The sequence below is a fragment of the Vespa velutina genome, chromosome 4 (assembly GCF_912470025.1).
Source record: "Vespa velutina chromosome 4, iVesVel2.1, whole genome shotgun sequence".
Classification (NCBI taxonomy): Eukaryota; Metazoa; Arthropoda; class Insecta; order Hymenoptera; family Vespidae; genus Vespa; species Vespa velutina.
In genome coordinates this window covers 3,225,433-3,250,666 of record NC_062191.1, presented here as the reverse complement: position 1 = coordinate 3,250,666, position 25,234 = coordinate 3,225,433, and the positions used below count along the sequence as shown (strand labels likewise).

The following is a 25,234-nucleotide window of genomic DNA, read 5'->3' as shown; positions in this document are numbered from 1 at the left end:
TCTTTACGTTATAAGTCTTTATCACACTTTTATGTATTTTTTTTTTTTTTTTTTTTTTCAGAGTAGAAGATATCTCTTATCGATGCATTATGGTTACTATTGGTCTGTAACGAGTAATTAAAATTGTTTAAATCTTGTTTTTCAGCGTAAGTCGTCCATGTATTTTGCATCTTCTCAGTAGTATTTTTTACATAATCTATCTGTATCATTTAAATCTCTATTTGATAGTGCTTTCGAGAAAACGTAGTTCTACTGATTATCTTCATCATGGATACTATTAATTTGTTTTCTTGCTGAGTATCTTTGACGGTGATAGTTTAGTGGAAGATTATTGTGGTCTTGGATTAGATCATTTTTATCACAATAAATGAATAGTTCCGGTGTAGCCTGAATTTAATTTACTCGGAATTGAGTCTTCTTCTTGTGAAATAAGGTCTGTAATTAAGCTATTGTTTGTACGATCAATGTTACTAAAATATTTTCTGATTATTTTGAGAGAAAAACAATCAATTCTATTGATGTTGGCATTGTTGTAAATGGTCTCGTTTTTTATTATAATCTGATTTAGCGATTCTGTGCGTTATTAGGCATGATCTCAAGCAAGATCTTTCAAATCTTCTTATTTTTTCAATTATAGTTGGACCTGTATTCCATAATGTAGGAGCTGCATAAGTTAAAATAGGTTTCACCAGTAGACCATAGCATATTATTTTGGCTTTAGTAGCAAGATTTTTATTGTAAAAAATTCTCGAATTCAGCTTGAAAGCTTTTTTCGCTTTATCTAATTAAATCGAGTAGTGTTTATTCAGTCTTAACAGATGATCTAGATGAACTCCCAAATATTTCACGATGCGTTTCTTCGGTATCTCAATTCATTGGTGTGGATATCAATAGCTGTTAATTTTAAACTATCTATTTTTTTAACAGCAGAGTATTTGATTTGTTTAACTGGTCTTCTGAAAAAAATTAATTCGCTTTTACTTGGGTTGATTTTTAAATTCCAATTTTTGTAATAACTATTTATATCGTTGATAACTGCCTGTAATGTGTATATGATTTTATCTATGTCCTTGCCTGCTTAATATCATGCTCTGGCTCGTTGATTTTTTTTTTCTTTTTTTTTTTTTTTTAAAGTAAGTTTATTTGTCACAGCTCTTTATATGGTACATAAGAATAATCTTACTTAGAAGACTTTTAACATTATTATATTACAACAGTAACTATAAGTTATCTGTAGATAAATCTCCATAACAATTAGTAACATAAAATTTTAATTAATATTATAAATGTGAATGTAATATTTATTGAATAGTAGTATATGTATATAGATCTTTGGCTCGTTGGTCTAGGGGTATGATTCTCGCTTAGGGTGCGAGAGGTCCCGGGTTCAAATCCCGGACGAGCCCGCGTTTTTTTTTTTTCATTTTCGTTTTTATTTATTTTTTTTTGTTTTTGTCTTCCGCTTTATTTATTTTTCTTTTCGATTAATTTTTTTTATACATTTTTTTTTTTTCATTATATTCATATATATCATAACGTATCATATCAATCAATATATTAATCAAATTAAATAAATTTATTTGTCAAATATAATTCTTTTATTTTTATAACGAAAGTAAATATGATTAGTAAATATGATTGAGTATACTACATGTTGAACCAAAAGTTCTTGACCGATTTTAAATAATCAATTACTGTTGGATTTAAATTCTTTTTTCTGTTTTTTCTTTTTTTCTTTCTTTTTTTTTCTTTTTTCTTTTTTTCTTTCTTTTTTTTTTTTTCTTTTTTCTTTTTTTTTTTTTTTTTCTTTTGATTGCAACTGTAAAACTTCATGCCTAGGAGAACTTCGTTCTGCCCCATCTAGGAATTTTTGATCCGTTCGAGTAAATGATTAATTAATTATGCTTACAAGTAGATTACTTAAAATTTGGAAAGTATTTAAAATTTTTTTTTATCACGATGTGTCACGATGATGTTTGATCATATTTTTATAACTTATCGTTTCTTAAGGAACTTCAAATCTTTCTCTCTCTCTCTCTCTCTCTCTCTCTCTCTCTCTCTCTTTCTCTCTCTCTTTCTCTCTTTCTCTTTTTCTTTTTTTTTTTTTTTTCGTACACATATTCATAACTTATTTTCGTATGTAATAACGTAAAAGTACACACATAATTTTACCTTGGTATGCGTCCATGTTACTTTCTTAGAGCATTCTTATCGGCTGTACCGATGGTGGAATAAAATGATGCGAGTAAAGTGTTCGATATTGAATTTACGATAAGATTAAAGCGACCGATTTCGATTCTTATTTACACGTCGTTTATCCAGCGGCATTTTAAAAGAAATAGTATACTTGTCGAGTATGATCGAGTATCTATTCTCATGAACTACCCACATATTAATTAGAAAAGTTTCATACAATATCTGTCATTGAGAACGTACTTGATATTTTTTTTCTCTTCTTTTATTTTTTTTTTTTTTTTCTTTATAATAAAAAGAAAAAGAAACAAAGAAAAATGCAGAAAGAAAACATGCAACAAGATTCAAGAACGAAAGGAACGTGTTATTAATATGATTATAAGAAACACCTATTTTTTAATAACATTTACAAAATACAATTCTTATATCATTCAGATTAAAATTCACATATCTTATAATATTTTTAATTCTTTCAACAATGTACATTTAAAAAGTAAACGATCTTGAAAGGAAATGAGATCAGTAACAATAACGACAATAATAATAATAATTATAATAATAAAAAAGAAAAAAACAGAGAGAGACAGAGAGAGAGAGAGAGAGAGAGAGAGAGAGAAAATAATTCTAATCAGCAAGGCAAGATATAATAACGAACGTACATATATAAATACATCCGTACGTATGTACGTAAGTAAGTAAACTTAAATGCTAAATTATAAAAGTCACAGATAAGTAAATTCTTGATCCTTAATAAGAAGATAATTTCCTTATATGGTCATATGTATATACGTATGTATGATAGTACTTTTTTAGAAGAAATCGTGATTCATAATATCTCTATTCTCTGCATCCTCTCCCTCTCTCTCTCTCTCTCTCTCTCTCTCTCTCTCTCTCTCTCTCTCTTTGTATATGCGTGTATGAGTATGTTTGTGTGTGTGTGTGTGTATTAACACAATTTCGTCTCCGCATTCTTTCTTAGCCGCAAGGAGATCCGGTGGTTGGAACGAGAAAAAGAGCGTCGAAGAGACGCTCATATTATATCATCCATGTGTTGCGTGGCGGGTTCGAACCGAATTGTGATACGGAGAGACTTAGTTTAGCTTGCGTTTACCTACCATCTCTGCGGGTCAGTTAGACGCGCGCTTTCAAGCTGCCAGCAGCAGCTAACGCACAACTCTTGTCATCACCATCCCTCCTTTTAGAAACGTCTTACGTCTAACTGACACGTATCGATACCATTGCGAAAAGAAATTCGTTGCTGTGATTTTAAAAAGAAGAACAAAAAATTTTCCTTTTTCCTTTTATTACTTTCTTTCTTGCTTTTTAATTCTTTTCCTTTATTTTTCTTTTTTTTTTTTTTTCTTTTCATCTTTTTCTTTTTCCCTTTCCCTTTTTCTTTTCTTTCTTTTTTTTTTTTTCGGACAAATCCATTAACGAAAGTTCCATTCGTTTATTCTCTTTCTCTCTCTCTCTCTCTCTCTCTCTCTTTCTCTCTCTTTCTCTCTCTCTCTCTCTCTCTCTCTTTGTCTCTCTATGAGATACCTTTAAGACGAACATCATTTCATAGTGTCACATGCAACAATCGAAGAGTGATAACGAAAGAAGATAATATTATCATTTGCACTTCTCCTTTGGAGAATCTTCGAGTAAGTGACGAGTTTTTATTTTTATTTGCTATTTTTTTCTCCCTGCCGCCCCACCACCCCGCCTTTTCTCTTTTTTTCTTTTTTATTCAATATGTAAATTATAATTTTGATTAAAGCGCGTGGCTTTGTCCGTGTGCGTACGCGCATGTATATGTTCGCGTAGTTTTTCAATGGCGAAATCTCAATGATGGAGGACATATAATTAATATATAAAAAGAAAAAAAAAACAAAGAAAAAAAAAAAATATCGATAAATACTTGAGACCTCTCTCTTTCTCTTTCTCTTTCTCTTTCTTTCTTTCTCTTCGTCTTTCTTCTCGATAACTAACATAATATTCCAGGGAGACGCTCATTGACTTGCTAAATACAACGACGACGACTCAGAACGGGCTTAACTTCGCGTATCTTTCTTTCGAGAAAGCTATAAACGCGTACGGTTAAAATAGTAGCTAAGTTTAACGAACGATAATTTTGTTTATACGATAAACTCGTCCCTCTAGTGAACTCTTCTTCTTCTCCGTTCGTTTTTTCTTTTCTTCTCTTGTCCTTTTCTTTTTTCCCTCTCTTTGTTTTCGTTTCTCCTCAGGCACACAATTTCTTTTCCATTTTATTTTTTTTTTGTCCCTTCTCTTCATTCTCTCTCTCTCTCTCTTTATTTATTTATTTTTTTTTTTTTTTTTTTTTAATATTTTTATATATGTATATATGCACATCAGCAACAGAACACCGCGTATATAGCAGGCGCATTTGCGAGATTGCATAATAATCGTACGTTCGGTTCGTCTATTCACGGTGACTCGAAGATTCATGCGCGAAGGTGAGTTTGAATTTTAAAAGGGCGAAGAAAAAGAAATTATGGCGTAGGATTTGGTTTAAGAGGAGTGAAATATTGGCACGGAGGAGGGAAGGAGCTCAAAAAAGAAAAAAAGAAAGAAAAGAAATATTATGAAGCAATTATCAGGGCACGATTGTTTTCTCTATATCAACGAAGATCTTATCGATGTCCTCGTCTCGTTGTTGCAATGACGAAACAAAAAGAAAATAATCGTCGAATTGTTTGTTTTCGATGATGCGCTTGCAATTTTTTTCTTTTCTTTTCTTTTCTTTTATTTCCTTTTTTCTTCTTTCTTTTCCTAAAACTTATTAGTCAGAAATAAGAAATAAGAGGAGAAAAAAATTTAACGTCACGCGATTCGATAACTGCATGATAAACATAACTGTTTATTTCGAAATCGCTTACCAGTCTTAAACGGTATACGTATGTAATATGATAGTTGTGCGAAGGTCAATGATCCATGTGTTTTTTCACTCTTTTTACTATTTTTTATTTTATTTTATTTCTTCTTCTTTTTCTTTTTTTCTTTTTTTTTTCTTTTTTGGTGACGATACAAATCAATAAAAAAAAATTCGCAACATTTTAATTTGGTATTACTCATAACGATATCGTTTCATTATTACAATTCATTACAAAAGATTGTATTAGACAAAAATCACATAGGAAAGGAAAAAAAAAGGAAGAAAGAAAGGAAGAATCATCGTTATATTAATAGAAACTCATTGTTTATAAAAAAGAATGTAACCATCTCAAGGCTTGATAAGATCTAAAAGAAGAGGATTAAAAATACGTGGAATTGCATTCCTTGAAGTCAGAATTATCAGTGATTACGATTCGCTTACAGCGTCAAACTAATAACGAGCGAACTTCGTATCTCCGTATGGGTTTGAAATTTTATGCTAAACACGATAACAGTCACTTGGTTGTAAAGAAAGATCAAATATAATATACGTTATACAATACAGACGAATTATCGAATTTGAAAGATAAAATATAACAGGTTCAATATAGTAATCGAGGAATAAGAACAGTTCGATTATTTTTTTAATACGATTGACGGCATTTCATTTAGATTCATTTAAATATTAATAAAGTCAAGGACAATGTAGATGGTTTTTAATAATTTTCCTATTTGTAAGATAATTCCTTTATACGTCGTACGGAAGCGTAATACGTTCGCCCACGTGTTTTAATAAAAAAAAAAAAAAAAAAAAAAAGAAAAAAAGGAAAAAAAAAGAAAATAGGAGGAAAAAAAACAGAGAAAAAAAATAATTGAGTGAATAATCAAGTGTACGGCGAATAATCGTGTTGAATCGTTAAAATCGACACAGGAGTAAGAAAGATACCAACAGAGAGAGAGAAAGAGAGAGAGAGAGGGGGAGGGGAAAGAGAGAAAGAGATAGGAAGGCCATGCGAGATCCATCGAAGGTAAATCGAATTCCACCTCCGTGGAATAAATCGACGTTCACGTTACTCCAGCGTACGACGAAAGAAGAATGTTAAAACATACATAGTTCGAGAGACTGCGAGACAGCGAAAATGTTAGTGATGCTTAACGGTATAGCATGTTATCTTCGTGATCGTGTCTCGTCACGGAAAACGGATTAACGTTAAACGAGCTTCAATTTGATTCCACTTGCGTATCTTTAACATCGATTTTGGTGAATTGCAATTATAATCCTTTTTTCTTTTCCTTTCTTCTTCTTTTTTCACCCCCACCCTTTTTTCTTTTCTGAAAGTAAAACTACAATTTTTAATCTCATTCATTATAATTCATTTTTGTCTATTACGTGATTGAATTAATTTATTAACAATAGAGTAAGGAATAAATTATGCAAATATATTTTTAAGAAATATCTTGCTTTTGTTTTTGATCCAAATATATATATATATATATATATATATATATATATATTGTGTTTGTGATTTAAACGCAACAGATGGATTAGTACTTAAGATCTGATCTTCGGATAAACTGAATAACGAAAGTGGGCCATTCGTGAGGAACGTAGAGAGTCTTTCGAGAGACATTGCACTTCGATAAAATTAATCCATGCCAGACGTAGTTCGTTCTATCGTGATAAGAAATGCAAACAGTTTAGCGTTACGCTTTTCAACGTGGGAGTAATTAAACGAAAGCATTATGCGAGACGTCATCGTCTACTCTCATAGTGCCTTCTAATAGAGGCTTGTTTGTTTTGCATAACAATGTAAGTGTATATTGTTATGCTGAAAAATATATATATAAGTGCATAAATGTATGTATGTATGTATATATGTATGCATGAATGTATGACTGTATGTATATATGTGTGTATGTATGTAACTCGTTAAATAGACGATAAAAAACATACATAAACGTTGGCATCATTAAGATAATTCTAAAAAAAGAAACAGAAAAGAACGTAAATAAAAAAGAAATAAAAAAATAAATAGAAAAAGATTTAAAGGAAAAAAAAAAAAGAAAACAATAAAAAAATTAGATCGACATAAGGAGGCTGTCATTGTTTATGTAACATTTTATATAAAAAATTGGGAAGATGAATCAATGTAGGCACAGGTCACAATATCGGTTCTAAACAATTTTTTTAAAATACGTATATACTCGTTTTATTCGTGTTGTTCGTTTTTATCTCGAGATACGATATGCGATAAAAGATATACATACATACATGCATACATACATATATATATATATATATATATACATATACATATGTTATATATATATATATTTTTTTTTCTTTTTTAAACGAAACGACAAAATTCAGATAGGTATTACAGTATAATTTTTTCAAAAGTTACGATTAATCAATTTTGTAAGCAATTTGTCGATCTTGATGAATTTTATAAGTCGAATAAAAATCAATGTATTTAAGTTTATTCATCTTTCTCTTTTTTGAGCTTCTTATCTATTAATAAGAGAGAGAAGGAGAAAGAGAAAGAGAGAGAGAGAGAGAGAGAGAGAGAGAGAGAAAGAGAAATAAAAATTAGAATATAAAAATAAAAATTAAGAGAAGAAAAAATACAGGGTCATCATATGATCCGTGATACACGAAAATGTTGAGGAGCAAAAAAGATAAGTAGATAAGTGCCCTCTCTCTCTCTCTCTCTCTCTCTCTTTCTCTCTCTCTTTCTCTCTTTCTCTCTTTCTCTCTTTCTCTTTCTCTCTTTCTCTCTCATGCTTACGTGCATGCACACACTGGTCAAAGATAGATGGAGATCGGTACGGGATTGTCATCGCTATATTTACTTTTCGTGCGCATACTTTCTCAAACACTTAATTGTCAACCATTATAGCAGAAGGTACTAATCGTTTTAAAACCATTGCGAATGTGAATTAATTGATCCACGTAATACCGCACAACGTATTAATCTTTATAATCCAACGTGACTTTTATAATATCATGTTTCTTGCTCTTTCCTTCTTCTTTTTCTTTCTTCTTCTTTTTTTTTTCAAATTTTTTCTTTCTTTCTTTCTTTCCTTTTTTTTTTTTGTAGCACGAAATTCAATGAATCATTCGAAATAATTCGACTGATTATTTTAATTATCATTCCATGAATCATTCTCCAATCTGTTGAATTTCTTATTAATCATACGCTTAAATACGTATAAACGTAATTGGTTCGTTCATTCTGTTCTTGAAAAAATTTTAGATAACTTTACCATTGAAATTATTGGTCATAGCTATTTTTATTATATAATTATATCTAAGATGGTATAATTATGATAATGCAAAAAAAAAAAAAAGAAATGAGAGAGAGAGAGAGAGAGAGCAAAGGAAGGAAAAAATTACTTACAAGACTTACGCAATGAATATTATCGATCTTTTTTTTTTTCCTTTTTTTTTTTTAAGACAACGATCGAACGAGAACGACTATGAAAGAGGAAACAAAATTTGAAATTTCGTTCCAATTATTTCACTGTCTATTTCTTCCTTCCTTTTTCTTTTATTCCTTCTTCCTTTTTTTTTTTTATATTCCTTTTCTTTCTTAGCAGCAATATAATTATAGTTTTGGGTCTCTTGTACTAGAAATAAGAATTGGGTAGCACCCGTTAACGATTTGGCTGTTAAATTAAAGTGCTTGGCTGTTAGCCTAAGATCTCTGCTGTGTTTCGTAGGATCATCGTTGTTTTCTTTTTTTTTTTTTCGTTTCTTTCTTTTTTTCTTTCTTTTTCTTTCTCCTTTCAACGCCGTTCTCGAACGAATTCTCTTTTCTTCCTGCGATTTAGTAACACTTAGAAACTCGCATATAAACAACATTACTTGTTAGGGTACATCGACGAACGGAATTTGGGGCAACGAGCGCATCCAACAAGATGGTGGTAGTGATCATCGGTTAATATGACGTACTGGTTATTTTTAGTATTAACAATTTGGAGAAACGTGAATAAGCAGTGGCGCGCCATTTGGTAAACAGAGGAGAAGGGAAGAAAAAAAAAATGGTGTCATGCTTCGAAAAAAAAAGTGAGACTAATTCTAAATCTTTCTTTCTTTCTTTCTTTCTTTCTTTCTTTCTTTCTCTTTTTTTTTTCTTTTTTGCGACACAACAGTAACAACGATAGAGTTAAAATTCACACGGGGAGTCATATATTTTTATGCAATTTTTTACGATCGTATTTTTACGAAGCAAATAAAAAAAGAACAAGAAAAAATTCTATCATACTTCAAAAGAAGAAAAAAAAAATGCGAAACAGTTCCTTCTTTTTTAGTACAATGGCAACAGATTAAAATTCGTACGGGGAATTGAATTTCTCTATGCATTTTTCTAAAAACGTATTCTAAAAGTATTTTACGAAGCAAATAAAAAAAAAATATATATATATATACATAAAAAAAAAAAAAAAAAAAAAAAGAAAAAGAAAAAAAAACAGAAAGAAGAAAAGAAATTGTGTCATACTCCGAAAAAAAAAAAAAAGGAAAGAAAAAGAATCTCCTTCTCTTTTACGACAGCAACGACAGATTGAAATTCATATGGGAGAATCAGATTTTTTTTTTCCACGCATTTTTCAAGAACGTATTCTAGAAGTGTACTATGAAACAAAAAAAGGAAAAAAAAAAAGAGAGAAAAAAGGAAGAAAGAAATGTTGTCACGATTTGAAGGAAGAAAAAAAAAAAAAGAAAAAAAGAAAAGAGTGTGAGACACTCGATCTTTTTAGGACGGTAGTAACGAATTAATATTCATACGGGGAATCGCATATTTTGTATGCATTTTTCAAGAACGTATATAAGGTATGTCCTTAAGTAAGTAAATAAAAAAGGAAAAAAAAATAGAAAAAAATAGTCGGAGAAAAAAGAGTAAGAGTAAGAGAGACAGAAAGAGAGACAGAGAGAGAGAGAGAGAGAGAGAGAGAGAGAGAGAGAGGAAACAATAAAAACGAGGTACCCGAGTTATTAAGTCACGCATTTCTTAAACGAAACGTTTGACCTCCGATCAAAATGACGGTCCACTTTCGGTTTACAAGCGTGCTCAGACTTTAATCTCGAATGTATTGAGTCAACAAGTTAGAAGAAGGAAGATTATAGTGATGCAAAGAGAAAGAGAGAGAGAGAGAGATATGTATACGTAATTTGTGAAGTTAATTTACAAAGTGTATGCACGAAGCATTGATTAATCGAAAGATTGGGTCGTATATGGAGCAGAGAAAGAAAGGAAGATGAAAAGAAAAGAAAAAGAAAGAAATAAAGAATTAAAGGATAAAAGAAAAAAAGAAACGAGCATGATATTTATTGCCATCTCGTTGTCGTCGTCGTCGTCGTCGTCGTCGTCGTCGTCGTCGTCGTCGTCATCGGCGTCGTAACGTCGTTGTCGTTGTCGTCGTCGTCGTCGTCGTCGTAATGTCGCCGTCGTAATCGACGAAGCACATAAATTGGTTGGCACGCATTTCGCGTTGTCGTTGACGTAAGAGAAACGAAGTGCGATCATTGCCTATTCGTTTCTAGTCTACCATAAAACTCTTCTCGTTAATTTTTGCTATTATGAAGAAAAAGGGAGAGAGAGAGAGAGAGAGAGAGAGATAGAAAAAAAGAGAGAAGAAAGAGGTGATTATTATAGAAGAAAATACAGAAAGTCTTTGTAGACGTACACATTTTGAGTTCACGCTTCAGTTTTCAACGCTTCGAATACGACGACGATGACAAATTTTCCGCTCTAGTTTTCATAATATGCTTATTGCCCCATGTGCTCTTCGTGATAAAATGTAGAATTCCAAGAGAAAGGGGAAGAGATAGAGAGAAAGATAGATAGATAGAGAGAGAGAGAGAGATACTATTTTCGTACTTATTCGAAATTATTTTTAAATCGATCGTTTTATTTCGAATATTAAACAAAATATTATCTATCGTTTTAATACAAAACAAATGTAATTATTTTGAAACAAAATATATTAGTTGAATATTAGAATATTTAAAATAAAATTTGTTTATATACATATATATATATATATATATATATATATATATATATTGTGAAGCCGTCATATAAATAATACGAATCTGTCGGTTCGTCCGCAATGGCACATCGACGTATCGCGGAATTAAAATTTTAAACTCGTGCTCTCTACGACTGAGCCATAAAAATAATCCGAAGCGGAATATAAAACAGGAGGTCCATGCTACTACAGTCAGTTTATTTTCCCGAACACTCAAGGGGGATGTCGAAACGCATTTAGAAATATACAAATCGTTCTCCGACGTATTGATCGTGCTCTTTCTTCTAAAATCGAACTTCTTCTTTATTCTCTCCTGTCATTTTGCAATTTAATAAAGCAACACATGTTCACATATAAACGTACAAATATATATACATATATATGTGTATGTATGTGTACTTATCCTAAACCTGTAAGTTTAAATAAGAAACAGTAGTTGATGTCGACAGTAAATAATCATGTAATTCGTTGTATAATATCGATTATTCCCATTAGTGTGTTTGATTATAGCGATTATTCGATGACGTTTCTCTATGTGTTTATGTATGTTTGTATGTATGTATGTACATATGTATATATGATTGTATGTTATATATATATTTGAAAACAAAGATAATATATCATTATCGTTTCGCTGTATAAAACTCATGTCTTATTCTCACTGTTAATATCGCAAAAAAAAAAATTGATTACAAATGATATTATCGATCCGACGTACAATCGAATAGCGTAATAATGCTCACTCGATTAATACCGGCGAATGAACGATGGTGCATCACCGTGATTCACGATATGCCTTGTACGTGTCTTGTGAATGAATTGTTCGTCCCGGAAAGATAGACATCGCGCGCGTGCGCGTATATGTGTGCATACGTGCTTATATGCGTGTATATGTGCGTATATGTGTGTATATGTGCGTGTATGTGCATATGTATATATTCCTTAAGTCATCAGATTCTTACCAGAAAACGATCAATTGTTCGATCAGTTCGATTGAGAAAGGTCGAATAATTCAAATACCATTGAAATGAGACATTTAACTGAACGTTTGCCAACTATCTCTATAAAATTTCTGTATTGATCAAGACGGATGCCTTAACGATAAATAAATTGATCGATGGAATATAGGAAATCAAGTATATGTTATGCAACCTTCGGGTAAATCATTTTTTATAGAGATACAGACAGGGTTAAAACGTTACCGACGTTTCCTTTGAAAAGATGATCAAAGAGAGACGAGAAATAGATATTTTTTAAATCCAATGATATTCTATTTCTTTTTTTCTTTTCTTTTTCTCTTTCTCTTTTCTTAAGAATTATTTTACAAAGCAAATAACTAGTCCTTCCTATTCGTTTCATTCTGTGCAATTTTTCTTTTCTTTTTTTTTCTCTTTTTTCTTTTTCAAAATTATCTTATGAATCTCCTCTCTTCTCTTTCTTTTTTAGTTTTATGTAATTTTCTGTTCTTTTTTCTTTTTATATATATATATATATATATATATATATATATATATATATTATTTTATAAAATATATTCAATCTCCACTTTTGTTCTGTTCTATGTAATTTTTTGTTTTTTGTTTCTTTGAAGAATTATTTCATACATTATTTAATCTCTTTGTTCTGTTTTCTAGAAAAAAAATTTGTTCCGCAAATGAATACAAAAATATCATTTTATTTAATGTTTTGCAATGAGAATCCAACTATCTGTCCTCTTTGATCTTGTTCCGTTTCTTTGAACTGGCCTCTTGTCGAAAAGTCGGTCACAATTATAGGCTTCGCGATATATAAAGGTTACATAGCTTTCCGTTGAGAGAGTAGTCATTGAATAAATCCGTCTCTGACGTCACTCACATTGATACTAGCTAAAGCGATTAATCGATGCAAATATGTAGTAAATCATGACGGAGGCAATACAATGACGATGATGTCGTGCCAATTTATTCCCGATACCTACAGATACAGGCGAGCGCGCGATAGACACACACACAAACACACATGCACACGCGTACACACACCCATACACGTGTACGTACAAGTATTTCGATCATTGACAACTTTCAGTTATGACTTCGAATTAAATTCTAACAAATATTTTATAAATACTTTTTAATATATGATAACATGACGTGACAAAATTATCAAATAATATGATTAAGTTTAATACGCAATGTAAGATCTGTTTAATCATTTTAATTTTTTTAATTAAATTTAAGAAAAAAAATTAAGAAGAATATTCATGATAATATAATTCATATATTTTTTTTTTTTTTTTTTTTATTACTTAACAGTTGTAATACTTCTCTTTTTTTTTTCTTTTTTTTTTTTTAATTTTAAACGAAGATTATGTACCAAAAGATTAAGAAATAATGAGTTTGGTATTCTATTAAAAAAAAAAGAGCCAGAAAAATAAAAATAAAACGGTAAAAGTATAAAAATCAAAAATAAAAAAATCAATAAATTTCTCAATGAATACATATATTACACACACACGTGTACACATACAGATACACACACACACACACACACACACACACACATACGGTATACACATATGGTATCGTAATATGCGAAATCGTATGTGAATTTTAATTACCATAAATAAGCGAGTGTGTCTTGTATTCTCATTGTCATCTTGATTAGAGTGAATCAATTCTTGTCTCTTAGAATTTTATATGTAAGAAGAATAGAAAGTAGTAGGTGGTCGGAATCATATCGCGACCTCAGTGATGACTTAATGTTAATGAAACTAAATGGGTCAAGAACGTTTTGCTATGCGCTCTAATCGTTCCCGATAGCGTACCACTTTTGTTTTACGCACCACGCGAATCGCGTTATGTGCATATATACATACATATGTACATACGTACTTATGTACATACATAGATACATATATACGTATTAAGACATCTTGCATTTTGATTTTTATCGATGCAAATTCGGAGGATAACGTCGTAACTATTTCATTATTTCTAGACTTAATTTCATTCATCGTAGCGATACTCTTACGTAATATACATACATTTATTTTTATTTTTATTATAAATTAAAACAATTCCTTTCTTTCCGTTACCGTTTCATTTTTGTCCTACTTTTTTTTTTCTGTCTCTTTGTGTGCATGCGTGCGTTTTCTTTTTTTTTTCGTGTACGAGGTCGATATCAATGACCCTTTTAGAGAGAAAGGAGAGAAGAAAAAAAAAAGAAATCTAACCCATTTACATACATTTCGTTTCTCTAGATTAATAGAATCATCAGAGTAAACATTATAACGCTCTTGCGCGTTCGCAAATGAGTCAGAACCATTGTATGTACGTATGTATGTATATAGAGATCTAAGTTAGTTATCAAGGTCCTGCCTTTAAAGCGGTCCATTAATTTATAAGTCTCTTAGAGAATTCCGGTGCCTTAACCTTGGTAATCTTAGAAAATGCGTCTGGAATTGCGCCAATTTTCTGAATGAACAGTTAGAAGTTTAAATGGTCTATCTTAGTCAGTATGTCAAGTCTGTTTATATCGAATCGAGTCGAAACATGTTGACTTAAGAGCGATATTTTTGGTATCATTATGTCATTATTCTTGAATTATTAGAGTGCAATGATCGAGTAGCAAATATGTATATATATATATATATGTATATCCTAAGTTACTACTTGAAAATACATAGAAAGTGGTATAACTCGAAACGTTGCAACTCGTACGAGAAGATAAGTTTTCTAAGTTTTACTTAATCTCGTAAATTTTAACGATATTACTTTGGGAAATACGATTTATGAGTTTTGCAATGTGGTAGCTAAGAAACTATATAAAAGTCATCGAGCTCTCGTTTCTCAAACGGATCGATGAGACGTGACTACGGTTTACGATACGTTCGCGAGTCCAAGGAACCCCTTATCGACTGTCATTGATCAATTCATGCGGCCATTCGCATCCGTTAACTCTTCTGTTTGCGTGTATATATGTATCTGTGTTTGTATGTTTGTATGCGTATTATGGATCGAACTGGTATAACGACACTTATCTTCTTGCTTTACTCCTTATCGGTAGAGACATGAATAAGGACGACTTAATGCAATATTCTGGCTCACCTCCAAAAACCACTCCCATCTATTAGAAAATCGAAATGCAATAAGGTCGACTTTGACACTTGACAATTTATACTCCATTGTTATATTTGACACTCGATCGTTTTTAATCCGTAGCTGTTTGTATGTTTATGCGTGCGCCCGTACGTGCGTGCATTCGTGCGTGCGTTCGTGCGCATGTGTATGTATGTGATTCTCATTAACATTTAGAATCGCCAAATTGATCATTTTTATCTGAATAAAATGAATTTACAAATCAATTTATTTATATCATATAATCCAGATAAATGTCAGTTTAATGATATTTATAAGAGTTATAAATGTCAAATCATCATATATGGACATATCGAATGGTTTTTATTTCAAATCGATAACACATCTCTTCTTCTCTTTCTACTTCTCTCTCTCTCTCTCTCTCTCTCTCTCTCTCTCTTTTATACCTTTTTCATTTTATATGCATTCATACATAGATATCGATTAACTTCGCTTGAAATGAAGGTATAAACATCTTATTAATCATTATTGCTGTAACAAGACCTTTTATGTTACACATAAATTTATCTTACATATATGTATACATGATGTATAATAATTAATTTTATATTATGTATATATATATATATATATTTATATATATACATATATATATGTACACATACACACGTACACACAATGTAATGAAAAATCATAAGATTTATTTATACATATATGATTTATTGTAAACGTCAAATTGATCAATTCGAGGATGTATTATTAATATAATAAGCATTGTTCCAGTCTGGTAAATTCCATCAATATTATAATGCGACAGAATCGTTGTAGAGAGTAGGTGATCCGTGATAAACGATTTTTTCAATAGACGAATTAATTAAAAATATTAATGGAGATAAAATAGAATAGATCGTATTTGAAATGTTACATCAGAGACAGTTGCTTTTATAAAATAGAAAAAATTTTGTCAGTCATTAAGTAGAAAAGGATCATTGACAATAATTCTCATCGTTTTATTATTCAATTCACGTACGAATAAATTCACTAACAGTAGTACAGTGTTCGGTAACAACTGGCAAAAGACTACAATTACTTTGCCAAGTTTGCGTTGTGTACTTAAAACGCGTCACCACAGCTCTTTGGAACAACTTCAAAGCTACGTTTCGCTTGTTAAATAGTCATGCAATTCGTCATATGATTATTGGCATTCTCAGAAGATGATGGAATCTTGTATAACGTTTTCGCATTGCTCTTGAATGATATAACATGATTTCGTTAATCACGAAAAATGCTAAATACAGAGATAGGCCGTGTATATATGTATTGGTCTATTTTTTATTGATAAAAAATAGTTTTTATCTAACTCTTCCTTTTTTTTTCTTCTTCTTCTTTATTTTTGAAGAAAATTGGATTAATATTTTTTCGCTTTTGAATAAGAAAATTTTGAGAAATGATCCTTATCTCGTTGATATTTTTACAGATAATTATTATTAATTAATTATATTTTATTGTCAATATTTTGTTATTACGTATGACAATAATAATTATAAGTATTGCGCCTAAAAATAGGCAATATTTCTTACTTCGTTGATAATATTGCATGCGACAACTTTTTAAAGATCCTGTATAAATATTATTCCGTAATGCACATGTGTATGAACGAGTTGCCTACCGCTAAAGGGTTTTAAAAAAATCATTTTGTAAGACTACGGAGTATGACGTGAAGCCTGCTTTTAGGCGTCATACTTAATACTCCTTATATTAAATATTATATTTGTTTGCACGTTAAATATTATTTAATGATTTATAAAAATTTTATGATTTATAGAAATCTTTTCGTTCAATTTATTAATATGAAAAAGAAATTTTTCAGGATGTGGATCTTAGCAGTCGTTGCCCTAGCGTACTTTTCGTCGCTCGCGAAAGCGATACCAAATTATTTCGGACTACCTCCTGGTCCATATTGTGCTGGAAGATATCCAGCAAGGAGATGTTGTGAAGGACGACAGGATGACTGTAGTGCACCGATATTATCGACGACATGTTATTGCGATGACTTTTGTGATCGAGACAGAGAAGAAGATTGTTGTCCGGATTATTATTTACATTGCAAAGGCATGCCCACGGAACCTCCACTGGAAGAGGTCAGACGTACGTTCTTTGCGTGTTCCAATAGAAATCAATAATTAATTCCTTTTAATTTAATATTCTTAATACTTACAATAGTCATATTGAATTTTTACAGTTTGTTCCTACGATGGAAGATATTACAATCACAGTCAGATTTTCAAAGTAAATTGCAATCAATGGTAATTAATTTATTATTATTATTATTATTATTATTTTTATTATTATTGTTATTGTTATTATTACTATTATTTCTATTCTACATATAATTATAATAAATAATAATAATCGAAATGAATAAAGACGATCGTCCTTGAATTATTTCAGTAAATGTTCGACGTTAGGTAGACGCGCAGAAATTCTTTGCGAGAAGAATCGATGCCTGATCGAACCAGATTTTCTAGAGGAACTTTATATGGAAAATAATGCGTTAGGTTGGCAGCCTGGAAATTATTCGAAATTTTGGGGAAGGTCTTTACAAGATGGAATACAATATCGATTGGGTACACTAAATCCGTCGCAATCGGTAAAGATTATATTTATTTGATAATATCATTGTTAAAAAAAAAAAAAAAAAGAACAAAATAACAATAGAAAAAGAGGAAGAAAAAAGAGAAAAAGAAATTATATTTTTATTATAATCATTCTACTTATAGATTTATAAAATGAATCCAGTGAAACGGGTTTACGATCCCGAAGCATTACCACGTAGTTTCAATGCTAAATCACGCTGGTCTCGTGACATATCTGAAATTCACGATCAAGGATGGTGCGGAGCTTCCTGGGCTATATCAACGGCCGATGTTGCATCCGATAGATTTGCCATCATGAGCAAAGGTCTCGAAGCCGTAGAATTAAGTGCACAGCATCTTCTTTCGTGTAATAATCGAGGTCAGCGAGGTTGTAGCGGTGGTTACTTGGACCGTGCCTGGTTCTTCATGAGAAGATTCGGGTAATGAAAACGTTCATTAAACTAAATTGCAAATCCTTAAAAATTTCATATCAATTTGCAATGTAAACGATTTTTATTTTTATTTATTTATTTATTTTTTTTTTTTAATTTTTAGTTTAGTCGACAAGGATTGTTATCCTTGGACAGGTCAACAAGATCAATGTAGATTACGAAAGAGAACAAATCTGAAAACAGCCGGATGTCGAAATCCACCCAATCCGCTTAGAAAGGAATTATATAAAGTCGGGCCTGCTTATCGTCTTGGTAATGAAACGGACATAATGCAGGAAATCTTAACTTCCGGTCCTGTTCAAGGTAAAGAGAAATTATTAATTATGATGATTGTTAATTTGTTTGTTAATTTTCTAATTTTTATATTTTAATACTTACTTTAATCATTGGAAATAAATCTTTTGTGTGATTTCGTTTTTTCATTTCTTTTCTTGTTTTTTTTTTTCTTCTTTTTTTTCTGTCTTTTATTTGTTTAACAATCTCATAAATTTTTAGCAACGATGAAAGTCTATCAGGATTTCTTCATTTATCAATCGGGTATTTATCGACATTCTCGAACCGCGGAGATGTATGAGTCTGGATATCATTCGGTGAGAATCATTGGTTGGGGTGAGGATTATCATCGTGGAGCTTTGGTCAAATATTGGGTGAGTATACTATTACAAATCATTCGATAAACATTTACGATAACATGCTTACGATCTAATTTAATTAAATATTTTTAATTTTAGATCGTAGCAAATTCTTGGGGCTATGACTGGGGTGAAAAAGGTCTCTTTAGAATTCAAAGGGGTACGAACGAATGTGAGATCGAATCTTATGTACTAGGAGTTTGGGCTGAAACGTTATAATATTAATAGAGTATATATACATATTTATATACGAAGAACATTGTGACATTTTTCACGATCACTAAATAATATCGGTGCATTTATCGATTCTCCTGTCCTCATTGTTTCGTCGAATTTTATATTAATAGATAATTATTAAATCGCGTTAAACGCAGATACAATAGCCATTTGTTAAATGTCTGATTTGGTATTTTTGTTATATTCCGTTTAAATCAATGCAAACCAATGCAACAAATTTATATTGCTGCCATAGTTTAATGCTTATGGTGAAAATATCAAAGTACAAGCACAAATAAAAGTACAAGCGAAACACAATAAATAATATCAATCATATAAGGATGCGTTAAGAGAAAGAAAGAAAGAAAGGAAAGAAAAGAAAGAAAGAAAGAAAGAAAGAACAAGAAAAAAAATAACTCCTTATGTCAAACAGATTACCATATGTACAATGTACCAAATTGATATCATCCCAACTCAGGTTTATACCTACATACATACACATATATATATATATATAATACATATTTTTAAGAATCATGATAACAATATACCATACTACACAATATTATTAATATACTGCCAATCTTTATAACGATACAAAAGGACTGTGCGTAAGTGCGTGCGTGTACGTGTATGTTTGCGTGCGTGTACGTGTATGTTTGCGTGCGTGTACGTGTGTGTGTGTGTATGTGTGTGTGTGTGTTTGAATGTAAGTAAGTCGACATTTTGAAATGTCTTCGTTAAATAATTTTAATATCAAATCATTAATCATTCGCAAAATTATTTGACCGACTGCTTGTTTTGCCACGCCAATTTACTATTTACTTACATATATTACAATTAATTTAGAAATAATTTCATTATATTATCTATAATTTTAATTAGATAAATTCGAAAAATTAGCGAATTTCGTGCTTTCTGCTTTTTAGTCATATGCAGATCATATAATTTTAATTAATATTTTATATTATATCAATCATTATATACGCGTGATGATAAAGAAATATCCAATTATGGTAATTTTAATAATTACATCGAAAAATAATGTAACTCATGTAAACTGGATTGTATACGAATATCATATTTTACTCAAGTATACGTGTAGTATATATATATATATATATATATATATATATATATATATATATATATGAGAATTAGCTTCCATAACTGTTTTATCTAAACGCGTCAGTATTTAAGTAAAATGTTAATAGAATTCGAAATGAATTCTTTGAAATATTTTTGTTACATGCAACGCCACGACTACCCTAATCATGTCTTTAGTTAAATAGTAAAATATTAAGCATGTCCTTTTATGCCTCGTGTATGTCCCTTGTAAGTTATTACATGATTATTTTTGAAATAAAAGAATTGATATACATCAAGTCCTTCTATTGCTTTTCTAATACTTAATACTTCATTGCTAAACGATCGCTCCAAATTTATATTTTAATTGTACACACACACATACACATACACACACACGTACACGCGCGCACGCACGCATATGCGTGTGTTCATATATATATATATATTATAAATATAATTTAATTACAATTACAATTCTTCATATAACAATAATATATATATATATATATATATTTATTTGTTTATAATATAATCTTAAAATATAATAAATTAAAAGATAAACTCGAATTAAGAAATTAAATAACTTTGGTATATAAGAAAGTTCGTAAATAATTCATACGAGTATTAAAGAAAAAGAATAAATTCGTAACATTTATAAACGAACCGAAGTTAACCATTTTGCAATTAACGCGTTAATTCAATTTACATATGTATATAACTTATGTTATATTTTATACCACAACACTTCGTCTACTACTTTTACAATGTGGACTATAAATTTCTAATTTATCTTTCGGAGTATTCATGGCGGAATAATCAATTGGAAAAGGTATACTGTTTCCACGTGCGATACAAGAGTCTGTCATTCCAAGAAAATGTTCACCCGGTCCGAAAGGACCACGTCCAAATAAAAAATTTGCAAAAATTAATTGATACTGCGGCCAACCGAGAGGATGATCTCCGTTCTGAAAAATGATCAATCCATCAATATTATATCAAATACCATTTGATATAATTTAATTAAAATGAATTAATAAATCCAATCAATTATTGTCCACTCACAGAGGTCATCGAGTTATAGGCAATGTCAATACATTTTTCAATTCTATCCGAATCAAGACCAACGATCGAACCATAAAAATTGCTAATCTCATCCTTGCTGATCTTTCCATTTCCTGTACCATTAATAACGAGGAAAAATATTTTTGGCATCATTTTAATCCAAAACGGTAACTCATTGTAATTCGTTCCGTTAATTGGAGTTATTATTTTTGTCCACCAAGATAACCAATCGTCAAGATCGATTTTTCTCGTCTGTTGTTCCAGTTCGTTTTTATTTTCAGGAAATATCAATGAAGCAAATCCTTTTTCGACTTCTAACAAACGTAAATATTCCGGACCGTTCCAAGACCAATCGGCGAATCTTCGTAATTTCTTTACAAATACGAGAGATTTCGATGATACATTGTGTTTCTTTTTTTTTTTTTTTTTTTGTTTTTTTTTAACTCCGAAATTGAGGAAAGAAAAAGGGGAAAAAAAAAGGGATAAGAAAATAAATCATTTCTATGAAAGAAAATACTACCTCGGATAATATCCCGAAATCCTTTCTAGTGATAAAACCATCCTTGTCGTGATCCAATAATATAAAGAAATGTGAAAGTTTATCACGTTGTATAGGCGCCAATACTTTCGAATGTCCTCTTTTGTCAAAATGTTCGATCGCTGTTAAACTATCGTCGCTAGGATAACGACTCACCCAAGTTGCTGTTATTTATCATATCGCGATTACAATTAACGATATTAAGTATATGAAGAATGGATGATTGTTTGAAAAATTGAATTGGTAAAGAGAAAAAAACGAAAACGAAGAAGTAAATAAGAAATCCTTATTGAACTTACTCCAAACGTGTACGCTCCAGCCAGGATGTTCGATCTCTTTGGTAACTGTTGAAGTTTCAGTGAATACGTCAGTATTACTAGGTACTGTTCTCCATCTTTTTAATAAATCTTTTGTTCTATCACGAGTCCGATCGCAGGCTTGCCGCCAATTTGTAATAAACTTTCTTGGTACTTTAAGCGAGGCGCTCTCGTCCAAACCGAGTTCTTGACTACCACCAGAACTACGAGCGCTTGATTCGACATCATTATTTTGATCCAAGTTATCCGAACCAGATGGGTAATAAATCGGATCTTTTATGCTACCTGAACGAGTATCCATGACGAACTACCTCGCTATTCTCGACTCCTCAGGGTGACTCCCCTAAAATAATCAATTCCTTGATGTGAGAGGTCACCAGGTCGCTCGATAATGTGTCGTGTTGTCGTTATAACACGCATCCCTGGCCCACCTTTCATTCATGGCCAACAACATCATCCACGTTTCGATTTTGTTTCATTTATTGATTTGGATTTCGATAGTGTTTTTGAATGAAATGTTTCTTCTTTTTTTCTTTTTTCTTTTCTTCATCGCGTTATTCCATTCCTTTTTTTGTTCTTCTATTTTTTCTTGTTTCTTTTTTCAAGAATTTTGGAATGATTACAAAAGAAAAATTTTTTTGATTACTGTTAAACAATAGAAGAGACATCAGAAAATAATCGATTACTCGTTAAGATATTATCTGATCGTTACTTGGAACGATCGCGATATTATCACCCTTGTCATCTTTTCAAATTATATTTATGTAATTAACTCGTTGACACTTGTTTTATTACATTGTTTTTTATTTGATGATATATATTATCCTTTTTTTTATAGTTAGTACATTGTTTTTTTAAATTGTCTTACATACGATATCATTTTTACTATTAAATTATAAAGGAAATATCATATGAGAGAATAATTTTAATCAAATTACATACGAAAACATGATTCCAAATTCGAAATATTCAAATCGTATAAATTTTTGTTTATTTCGTTCAAATTTCTTTTCAAATAATTATCGACGATTTCTATATGTTTTAGTTCGACGTAGAGGCCTCTAGTAGAGGAATGAAATAAAACGCAGGGACTGCCATCTATAATATCGTTTCGATCACTGTCTCATGTAACCATATTCAAGCGGCAGGTCTTTCCTTCTGTTCTAATCGCGTGGGGTGAGTGTAGTACGATTGAAATCGTGTTATATCGTGAACATCTTAAATTTTGTTCAAATTAAAATATAAAAAGATTTATTCCTGAATTTGATCGTATAATTTATCGTTATGATTTTATTATTAATCTTTCGAGAAATAGTTTGCTCGTATTAACCAGAAAGTTAACCTTCAATATATTTTTTCACGTCCATATTCTTTTATTCGAAATCTGTGTTTTGATAGTTCTATTTATTACATAAATAAATATTTCTTTCTTAAATTATTATTATTATTATTATTATTATTACAATTACAATTACAATAATCAAGTGGTTTTGTTGAAATATTGTGCAAGTTTTGTAACATAGTAAAATTATTTTTTTGTCATGTAGGGATTCACAATGGGTGCATACAAGTATATGCAAGAATTGTATCGCAAGAAGCAAAGCGATGTACTCCGCTTTTTGTTACGTGTTAGATGCTGGCAATATCGGCAATTAACAAAAATGCATCGTGCTCCAAGACCATCCAGGCCTGATAAAGCACGCCGCTTAGGATACAAAGCTAAGCAAGGTGAGACCTATATGTATAAGCGTAATAACAAAATAATCAATGGTATTCAACAAACAAAATCTTTTCGAAGACATTGTAGTATTATAGAATTGAATACGATAATTTTTCGACTATACAAAATTGAAATAGTTTCCGGTCTTTATTTCTTTCAACCAAATATTATTTTGGATCGTACTTTTGATTCGGCAGTCATGGAGATACATGCCAATTTTTCCAATTATTTCTTTTTTTAGATGTGGCACCTTTTATACCGCACAGTTCCTACCTTGGGGGATGAAATTGACTCCATGACTGCTGGTAAACATACGATTGTAATTGAAAAATTTTTAATTAGAAAATAATACTAAAGTGTCTTGAAATATATTACATGATGAAACATCATGCACCACTCTTACAGTATTATGGTGATTGATTTTTAATATGATCTGATCTCATTTTTTATTGCTAATTTTAATATATTATTAAAGTCATAATCGTTATAAATAAAAATGATATTTTATTTTCAAATTACTAGGCTTTGTCATCTTTAGAATTCGTGTACGTCGTGGTGGACGTAAACGTCCTGTACCAAAAGGTGCAACATATGGTAAACCAAAAAGTCATGGTGTAAATCAACTTAAACCTACCAGAAAATTACAATCTGTGGCTGAAGTAAGTATATTTTATTTATATAGTTTAATATAATTTTTATTATCTATAGATAACAAATTAATAAGTAAATTAATATTGGATATTTAATGCCTTTAGGAACGTGTTGGTCGTCGTTGTGGTGGTTTAAGAGTATTAAACAGCTATTGGGTGGCTCAAGATTCATCTTATAAATATTATGAAGTCATCTTGATTGATCCTGCACATAAGGTAATTTTGTTTTTGTTCTAACAAACATATATTTAAAAAAGATATTTATGTTATTCAATGATGAAAACTTTTATCTAATTGTGAAATAAGATGATATTTAACTTCCTTGGATGTCTGAAACGAATATGCATTTATATGTATATATATATATAGAAAATATTTTATATAAGAACAAATTAGAATGCCCTTTTCTTTTTTGTTTTAGGCTGTTCGAAATGATCCTAAAGTAAATTGGATATGCAATGCAGTACATAAACATCGTGAACTTCGTGGAAAGACCTCAGCTGGTAGGAGTTCACGTGGCTTAGGTAAAGGACATCGTTATTCGCAAACAATTGGTGGATCACGGCGTGCTGCATGGCTTCGAAGAAATTCTCTGTCGCTACGAAGAAAGCGATAATTATTTTTTATTGTTTGTCATTTACATCATTAAAAAACACGATACATCATTTTATTGTATATTCGTATTGTATCAATATAATGGTGTATCCTGTGAAAAATAAATGTCTCTTTCTTAAATATCA

General features: G+C 30.6%; 3 protein-coding genes and 1 non-coding gene across 7 annotated transcripts; 3 read left to right on the top strand and 1 right to left on the bottom strand.

The window, feature by feature from the left end:
• The first annotated feature begins 1,334 nt into the window (after nt 1-1,334).
• On the top strand, nt 1,335-1,406 carry Trnap-agg. The gene has a single exon. It is a non-coding gene; the product is annotated as a tRNA-Pro (tRNA).
• A 1,853-nt stretch (nt 1,407-3,259) lies between these two features.
• LOC124948302 (uncharacterized peptidase C1-like protein F26E4.3) lies at nt 3,260-20,495 on the top strand. Of its 4 annotated transcripts, none has more exons than XM_047491735.1 (8): nt 3,260-3,839; nt 17,053-17,330; nt 17,425-17,488; nt 17,634-17,832; nt 17,963-18,258; nt 18,374-18,573; nt 18,766-18,917; nt 19,002-20,495. In XM_047491735.1, exons 2-8 carry the CDS (start codon nt 17,054-17,056, stop codon nt 19,119-19,121), a joined length of 1,308 nt encoding a protein of 435 aa, XP_047347691.1. In that variant the 5' UTR covers nt 3,260-3,839; nt 17,053; the 3' UTR covers nt 19,122-20,495. The 4 variants fall into 4 exon arrangements, with proteins under 4 accessions (XP_047347691.1, XP_047347692.1, XP_047347690.1 ...); XM_047491736.1 differs by lacking the exon at nt 3,260-3,839 and adding an exon at nt 4,541-4,655; XM_047491734.1 differs by lacking the exon at nt 3,260-3,839 and adding an exon at nt 4,738-6,214.
• On the bottom strand, nt 19,359-23,678 carry LOC124948303. Its single transcript, XM_047491737.1, has 4 exons — nt 22,107-23,678; nt 21,790-21,971; nt 21,270-21,641; nt 19,359-21,172 (listed from the first exon to the last, which is right to left on the bottom strand). Exons 1-4 carry the CDS (start codon nt 22,423-22,425, stop codon nt 20,939-20,941), a joined length of 1,107 nt encoding a protein of 368 aa, XP_047347693.1. The 5' UTR covers nt 22,426-23,678; the 3' UTR covers nt 19,359-20,938.
• Nucleotides 23,158-25,234, top strand: LOC124948304 (60S ribosomal protein L15). The gene is made up of 5 exons (XM_047491738.1): nt 23,158-23,300; nt 23,672-23,852; nt 24,367-24,503; nt 24,600-24,710; nt 24,916-25,234. Exons 2-5 carry the CDS (start codon nt 23,681-23,683, stop codon nt 25,108-25,110), a joined length of 615 nt encoding a protein of 204 aa, XP_047347694.1. The 5' UTR covers nt 23,158-23,300; nt 23,672-23,680; the 3' UTR covers nt 25,111-25,234.

What these genes read in the sequence shown, in the direction of transcription:
- LOC124948304 (XM_047491738.1), top strand. Translation starts at nt 23,681, where the DNA reads ATGGGTGCATACAAGTATATGCAAGAATTGTATCGCAAGAAGCAAAGC. An exon ending in AATTACAATCTGTGGCTGAA is followed by an intron (nt 24,504 to 24,599) that starts GTAAGTATATTT and finishes TAATGCCTTTAG; the next exon opens with GAACGTGTTGGTCGTCGTTG. An exon ending in TGATTGATCCTGCACATAAG is followed by an intron (nt 24,711 to 24,915) that starts GTAATTTTGTTT and finishes TTTTTGTTTTAG; the next exon opens with GCTGTTCGAAATGATCCTAA.
- LOC124948303 (XM_047491737.1), bottom strand. Translation starts at nt 22,425, where the DNA reads ATGGATACTCGTTCAGGTAGCATAAAAGATCCGATTTATTACCCATCT. An exon ending in CTGGAGCGTACACGTTTGGA is followed by an intron (nt 21,972 to 22,106) that starts GTAAGTTCAATA and finishes GATAAATAACAG; the next exon opens with CAACTTGGGTGAGTCGTTAT. An exon ending in ATTTCGGGATATTATCCGAG is followed by an intron (nt 21,642 to 21,789) that starts GTAGTATTTTCT and finishes GTATTTGTAAAG; the next exon opens with AAATTACGAAGATTCGCCGA.
- LOC124948302 (XM_047491733.1), top strand. An exon ending in AAAGTAAATTGCAATCAATG is followed by an intron (nt 17,489 to 17,633) that starts GTAATTAATTTA and finishes GAATTATTTCAG; the next exon opens with TAAATGTTCGACGTTAGGTA. An exon ending in AACTTCCGGTCCTGTTCAAG is followed by an intron (nt 18,574 to 18,765) that starts GTAAAGAGAAAT and finishes ATAAATTTTTAG; the next exon opens with CAACGATGAAAGTCTATCAG.